The sequence below is a fragment of the Amblyomma americanum genome, chromosome 1 (assembly GCF_052857255.1).
Source record: "Amblyomma americanum isolate KBUSLIRL-KWMA chromosome 1, ASM5285725v1, whole genome shotgun sequence".
Taxonomy (NCBI): domain Eukaryota; kingdom Metazoa; phylum Arthropoda; class Arachnida; order Ixodida; family Ixodidae; genus Amblyomma; species Amblyomma americanum.
In genome coordinates, this window is record NC_135497.1 from 278,387,075 (window position 1) to 278,394,880 (window position 7,806).

General features: G+C 45.3%; 1 protein-coding gene across 1 annotated transcript; it reads right to left on the reverse strand.

Moving 5' to 3' along the window:
• Positions 1–2,444: 2,444 nt before the first annotated feature.
• On the reverse strand, positions 2,445–6,813 carry dlt (codanin-1 like protein dlt). The gene has a single exon (XM_077649336.1). The coding sequence runs from the start codon at positions 6,554–6,556 to the stop codon at positions 3,089–3,091; it is 3,468 nt and encodes a 1,155-aa protein (XP_077505462.1). The 5' UTR covers positions 6,557–6,813; the 3' UTR covers positions 2,445–3,088.
• Between the last annotated feature and the right edge of the window lie 993 nt (positions 6,814–7,806).

The following is a 7,806-nucleotide window of genomic DNA, read 5'->3' on the forward strand; positions in this document are numbered from 1 at the left end:
AATATTCACTAGGCACTTAAATCCACACTATTCTAAGATACACTTCTTGCTCTTGTCAACCACCAACATTGCTGCATAATTTTCAGTTTCACACCAAGTCCTAGTTTTTTACCAAACTCTTGGCTCATGTTATCCTGGACACCCTGTGTGCATTCAAGATGTTTTACATTTATTCTCTAATTTCTCTAAGATGTTTTACATTTATTCTTTAACAAAGCTTTGAAAAAAGGTACAATGTCCAGCATGTGTTTGCTGACGCATAGCTGGAAAGGACCGAATGAGAGTATTTTTTTTTGTTCTGCCTCGCATTCGGGCAGGGTACCCACCGGTTTTTTAATGGGTACAAGATTTCCCCCGGTCTGGTGCTCAGCACTTCTAGGGTGAGATCCTTGGGAAGAGGGTCTTGACCACAATTGCCTCGTATATAACCGAAGCGGTGGCCTTGTGGTAGAGCATCTGCCTTGCATTCGGGAGGTGCTGGGTTCGATTCCCTGCCGCCAGGTACCCACCGGTTTTCTAATGGGTACAAGGTTTCCCTCGGCCTGGTGCTCGGCTCTTCTGGGGTGAGATGCTTGGGAAAAGGGTCTTGACCACAGTTGCCTTGATGAATCAGAGATAAGTTCCGCCGTCAAGCAACCTTAAATCTGCCTCGTGCGGTAGAAGCCCATTTTGTGGCCATTAATAAAGCCTGAGGACATCGCCGTCATCAACCCCCGCCGTTGTCACGGCCACACCTAGGGTTCCTTTTTCTGTAGGTGTAGTGCAGAACTCTCTTCAAAGACTGAGACTCACATGCTGTACTCCCACGGTGCGCAGCGAACACTCGACACTCCATTGAACCTGTCAACTCTCAACTGCATCACAAACCACCTTTGCAGGCTGATAGTGTTCGAAACTGGTATTGCCCACTGGTCGCAGCGGGGTTTGTGGACACAAATGTAATCTGAAAAGCTGTAAAGCACGTTCAGATATAGATAATTCAGTTGAGTTCAAAACAGCTTGAATCGGTCATGAAAAAATAATGTTATTTAGCACTTGTGCACCTGGACATTGAAGCACTGTTAAGCGTGCCTTGAATGAATGGTGCTGCTGATAAAATGACCAGCCATTGCACCCAAACATGGCCAAATGGCCCACAGTACTTGTGTTCCGAGAATGGAAGGCATGCTTGGCCATGCCTAATATGCATGTTGGCGGTGAAAGCCAAACCAAAGCCAAAATCCTATGCAGTCATAAAACGGACTGATGCAAGGGGGGCATAATCATTGTCATGAAAGTTGAAGTTTATTTCACTCCTCTGTAAGTAGGAACATCGAGAGCAAAAATGTGGGCGACACTTAAGCTCCACTTTTAAGGGTATATGCGTTAATGGGTCCTATCAATGGTTCCTCTTGCCTACGCAGACACGAACGCTGTTTCCTCATTCATAATCACAATCATTATGTGAAAGACCACATGACATATAAAGCCCCACTTCAACCAAGACGTACAAACATGCCTGTGTAGCGTTGTGGTAGCGTGTGACTTGCAACCCTTGAGTCAGGGACTTGGTTCCCAACTAATTACCCCAATTTCTTTTTCAGCACAACTCATTTACTTTATATACTTACATGTCCAAATGACGTTTGAGTCAAGTTGCGACCTTATAATCACCAGTTTTCAAACGTTTTAATCACTTTTCAAATGCACCGCTCTACGTGTGACATAGGCGCCTTTTCGACCAATCCGGATTTTTAGCTCACAATAGCGCCGACACTGGATTTTCTGCAGAATGGGAGCTTGACAAGCTCTGAAGTCCTAAAAAGAATGACAGCACTCCAACCAAATATAAAATATGAAAAGCAGTGAAGATACAGCGGAAGCAACATGGTAATGTACAAATCAGGGGAAAAATATCACCTTACCTAAACTGAAGATGAAAGGTAAGTTAAATGAGGACTAAGGAATACAGCTACAACATTAACAGATTACAACATAAACAGAATATTAAAATAAATACATGCAGGAATATTACAATGCCGAGAAACAACACACATCTAAAAGGCAAAAATGGAAGTGACAGACTAAACAATTAAAACACTTGGGGAGCATCTCATCTACAGTGCATAATTTTTGTCACAGTGCTGTGTGTCACTAATACAGGCCATCAAGATGACAAACGGTATGAGAGAGAAGGGGGGAGGAAATGCAGGGAGGTTAATTAACCAGGAGAAAGTACTGGTTTGCTACCACTATGCCTTGGGGGGGGATATAAAGGGGAAGGAGGAACAAGAGCCGAGTCAGAAAGGAAGAGTGTGAATGAAGTAAGGACTTTGAGTACAGCAAAGTCATAGCTTATTGCGCAGGCATGGCACTCTCAAACACTGCTGACAGGCCCTAATTTGAGATGAGGCTCGATGTTTGCTCACTGCCAGCAGCTGGGAGTTCACTCAAAACAGGCTCAATTGTGTCACAATCACAATTTTATTCACATTTTGCAAACTTCCCTTAAAGCCTGAGAAAAAAACTACAGGAGAAGAAACTTGCAACCAAAACTAAACTGGCTGTTTCTGAATGCACCTGACGATATCGAGACAGACTTTTTCCTCGAAATGGATATTGGGTAATGAGGTTCAGTATAAAGCATACTCTGTAATATGCAACTGCTAACATACTGGCCTTATTCATGCACAATGCACCACTTCACTTGGTTGGGATTTTGCTGCACAATTATGACAAAAAGCACTGCCTCCAATGGATACGGGAAGTGCTACCACATAAGCTCTATTTACAAGAATTGCAACTTTACCAATGTTATATTCGATTTAACGAGGTCATAGCAAACTCTGCCTTGCAATTACTTAACTGCCATTCTGCATCTGCAGTTAAGTGGCATTACACATGAACATGCTTTGTAAATAATCATGTTCACACACAGCCTAAAGGTGTTAAGGCCAAGGTAAAACATGCGCAAATTTTCCAAGCTGATGATTCCTCCCCATTTTAATACGAATGTGCACAGCAACCGGTACACACCATCACCAAATATTCTCCAAATGACAATGAATGGTGGCTTTTGGAATGCCATGAAGGTAGAGTTTCATGTGCACTAATCTGGCCTTTCAGATAAATTTTCATTACTATTTTTGTAAAGCTCCAAAACACTGCTTAGTACACACACAGTCAATTCTAAAAGCAAGCTTGGCAGCTCAAAGTCGAGCACCTTTTTCAGGCTTTCCTCCAAGTCTGCTACTGTGAGGAGGCCAAAGTACAACAAAACTTGCGCCAGTTCGCCAAACTTTAGCAATGTGCAGCGTGTGTCGGCACTCGTCACAGCAAGATGGAGGTTCCGAGCACAGTAGAGCATCTTGCAGGCCTTCTTGACAGCATGGCTACATTCCCACATCGGAACAGCAACATCAAACACATCTCGTGTGCAAGCTTGAGGACACCAAACTGCGAGGCAGAGCACGAAGTCAAATGTTGCTTGTTCCAAGGCTGTAGTGGCAAATGGAAACCACTCCTGACTTGAATGCAACGACTCAGCACAGAGTTCAAGGAGCTTAACAGCGTCCTCACATGTGCATCCTCTTCCAGACTGCAGTTGCCGCATGCAGTCTTGCAGCCTGTCCAAGATATTGAAGGCTGATGCAGCATGGTAGTGGGAACTGACGTCTTTGTCTTCAGAGGTGTTTTGGTCCGAGTTGGCTTGGTGAGGTGCAGCAGATATCCCTTGCCTGAACGCTTTTTCTGTGACATTTGTCTTCAGCCATTGTCTTACCTTAGAGACGGCACTCTTTGTGCTCAAGTAGCAGCACATTTTCACTGCCTGGCCTTGCATGTCAGGAGGTAAAAGTACAGGCAGCAGCTTTTCAATGAGTTCCTTGCATTGCTCAAGAGCCGTCTTTTCAGCTTTCTCACTTATCTGCTGGAAAAGCTTCATTATGGTTAGCTGCCGTTCTTCCTTCTCAATCTCTGCCCAATTCATATGAGAAATAATGTCCCTAGAATGAGCAATACCGGCCTGCACATCTTTTTTAAGACACTTTGCAACATTGGAGGAAACCCTGTCTGCTACAAATTCAACTGTTTTCTTCACAGACACAGGGTGAATATGGAAGAAATTTTCTTCAAGCTGATTCTTAAGTTGTGCCTTAAGATCACTTTCACTTGCAGATATTGGAGTGATTTTGCGGAATTCCCCATACTTTGTTTTCGTGCCTGTAAGATGCTCAAGTAGAATGCAACGGAGCTCACCGAGGTATGGACAACACATGTAGATGATGCAACCATCAACAAAGCTTCCTAGCGACTCAGCTTGTCCAAGAATGTCATTTGGGGCATATGCAAGAACATCAGACTGAATGGACTGCACTTCAAACAGCCAACCTAACAAGACCCTAGCAAAAAATGCAGCACTACTAGCCTGCAGCAATGCAGGTGATTTATAGATGGAAAAGAGCAACCAAAGCACATCTCTGTAAGCAATGAGGGTCTTTGCAATGGGATCCATCATGCTAAGAAAGTTGACAACCCATGTCAAAGTTGCAGCCAGCTGCTTACTCTTCACAGACTCCTTGATAAGCCCAGTAACATTGAGAGGCAAGGGCTTAAGATTTCTGACAGTTTGTTGCTGATCTATATACTGCTTAGGAAAACTTTCAATGGTGCTATACGGAAGAAACTCTACAACACCAAGAAACAAACCCAACAGCTTAGACTTGTACACTGCAGCGATAAGAGCTCTTTTCAACTCTTCACTAGGACTTTGTTGAGCATCTTGAAAAGGATTATCTTTTTCGAGCTCAACAATTTTGCTCACACACTGATCCTTGAAGTGTTGCAGAAAGATCGAATTTGTGGCGGCCTTAATAAATTCATAGAAGAAAATCTGGGAACCTGTAAATGATGGGCTTGGACAGGGCCCACCAACCTTAAAGGGCAGCAGGAATCGTTCCTCCAATTTCTCCATCTTTTCTGGGGATGTGCTTTTCAGATCATGAAGGAACTTCTCATCAAAATTTCCTTGGTCATCAAGCTCCAGAGTGCCACAGCAGCTAGTCATGAGTTGTCCAAGAACAAGACGGGCCAAGTGTGACAAGTTGCACGGATCACTGCAGGTATCAAGAATTTCAGCAACTCTGTGTGGAAACTGGGCGCTAAACTTTTCTCCTGAGCAAAACTGGTGCCGCTGCCAGTCACGAAACAGGTTGTAAAAGAGGTCCCTCTGTTTTCGGAATGCACGAAAGTTGTTTTCAGAAGCAAAATGCTTGCGGCTGTCTGTAGTACTGTCGAAAGCAACACCTTGAATTGAGGAAGACCAGAACCTCGAGAGTGGCTCCACACAATCAACAAGACTAACAATGCTGGAGTAGAGTTGGGGCGCAAACGTCGCAATGTGCTGCACATTTGAAAGCAACTTCAGTGTTGGCTTGTCCAAGAAGCAAAGCCACTGCAGAATGCCCTGCAGCACAGCAGCTGCAAAGTAAATGCAGTTGTGCACAGACTCCAAGAGTTTAGTAGAATGTGGTTCTTCACTCAGCCTTGGTTCTTCCTTCACTGTCAGTAGCTTCAGCAGGAAAAAGAGTTCAATTGTTAGGTTGACCACAAGGCCCTTGTTTAAAAGTGCAGCATAAACTGCAGCCACATCATCAAGCTTTTCCCGTTCGGTGATGCAATCTGGTGCTGGTACAATGTAACTGTCCGCTTGTACTTCTTCTGTAGAGTGAATATTAGTGTCGGCGGAAACAACTGCAGGTGCTGTGGTCCGGTGTTTCTTATCTCGACGCTGTGCTGAGCTGCAGCTTTGTGGCGCAGCGCTGAGCCGCAGTTGCAATGCATCCGTCCTCTTGAACTGGTTTCTCGTTGACTCTTTGGATTCTTTCTGCCCATGCCTAGGTCGACAGCCCTCCTTCCGTTGACATTCGTGAGAAACCTCGGGAGGCAAAAAGTCTTTCAGCGTCAGCTTCCTCCAGTTCGATTTGACAGGTGTTGGCGTTATTCTTCGGATTGGCCTAGTGCTTTCCACAGCCTCATTAACAGCCGGAAATGCTGCGCAGTCAGCAATGTCGGGTGCGCGCGCAGCCACACCAAGAGTGGCCGGTGTCGATCTGTCCTTGAATACCGTTCGCTTCTCATTCCGATGCGACGTCGTGGATTTGAACGCTGAAATGTCAACGCCGCTGGCGCGTGACGTGTCGCATTTGGCAGAAGCTGCCGGCAACGCCGACTTGTCGCAGTCGCCGACCCTGACGGTGCACTGACGACGGCCAACCACCGTTGGCGGCGATTTCACGCTGAGAGCGCTTTCGAGCTTGGCGGTACGAGCGGTGCCGCAGTTCGCGACTCTCGAGGGCGCCGCATTCGGCTGCTGTGGCCTTGCTTGCGACGACGCCTGCTGGATGAGCGGGCATTGGTCCCGTATAAAGTTAATGAAAGCTTCTACGAAGTCCTTCCTTTGAGAACGCAGCAATTTGAGATCGGGAAGAGAAGGCTCGTACTGCGGGTCTGTCAGCCATTGCAGTAGCTCTTCCGATGACAGCGTTTTCGAAAGCAATAAATCCAAAACAACCGCCATCAGAGGTTCCTTTTGACAAATACAGGCACTACGGTAACAGACAATACGCGTTACATAAACTGTCTTGAACAGACGTCACCGTTCCTCCACTTGAGAACTTCAAAATTGAAAACAGTTGTTGTTGCAGAGCCAGTGACACCAGACGGATTGGCAGCCACGCCGAAGAATAGGCACGAGATATACCGACTTTCTTATTATCGTTATTATGCCAAACTAGCATTATAATTTTAAGAAAAATATAATATAATGAAGTATTAAGAAGCAAGTTAACTTAGATTACTGTCTTCAACACGTTTCTAACCGGCGACGCAAGTTTCGGTATCAACCACTAATCTCCACTAGGTGATGTTGGTAGTGGTTTTATTAAAAATAATAGTAAAAAGGAAGGAAAAAAAAAAGGAAGGAAGGAAGCAAAAGAAGATGCATGATATAATCTAACTGAGTAGATGAAATGTAGTGCTGTAGTCACTGCAACCAGGCATCAGCAGACACTGCATTTCCACTTATTTTTATGTACAGTATTGTGCGTTTTTATCGTGAAAACTTTCAAAAGTTTCCCCGCCTCAACCGCTGGCTCATTTGCCGTGAAACTGCACACATAGCCTGCGTATTATGGTAACTTTTGTATCGTAGGAAGTTTTACAACGGTACTTACTTAGTTGAGCCGTGCATGATGCGAAAACATAATCGTCTACGTAGAGATCGGCAACCAAAACCCGCAGACGACGCTTTTTCGCTGACGGGCGGATGTGGTGCCATCTGTTTGCGGTAGCGCAAAGCGTCACGACAAGGCCGTCGAGGAGAGCGTTGCAAGGAGCGCGGGCCGTTTGAATATGCCGTTCCTGTCGTTTCGTCTGCTTCTACTGAAGCGCTTACAACATTTTCGACTAATTAAGCGGAAAAATATCAGAACAAATGATTTAACGAGGCTTTACCTTTTAAAGAATATTGTTTGCAATGCTCGCCTCGGCGGCCTTGTTGTGACGGTTTCCACTGCCCAAAACAGATGGCGCCACTGCCGCCCTTCAGCGAAAAAGCGTCGTCTGCGGGTTTTGGTTGCCGATCTCTACGTAGACGATTACGTTTTCGCATCATGCACGGCTCAACTAAGTAAGCACCGTTGTGAAACTTGCTACGACACAAAAGTTACCATAGTACGCATGCTCTGTGTGCAGTTTCACGGCAAATGAGCCAGCGGTTGAGGCGGGGAAATTTTTTAAAGTGTTCACGATAAAAACGCACAACACTGT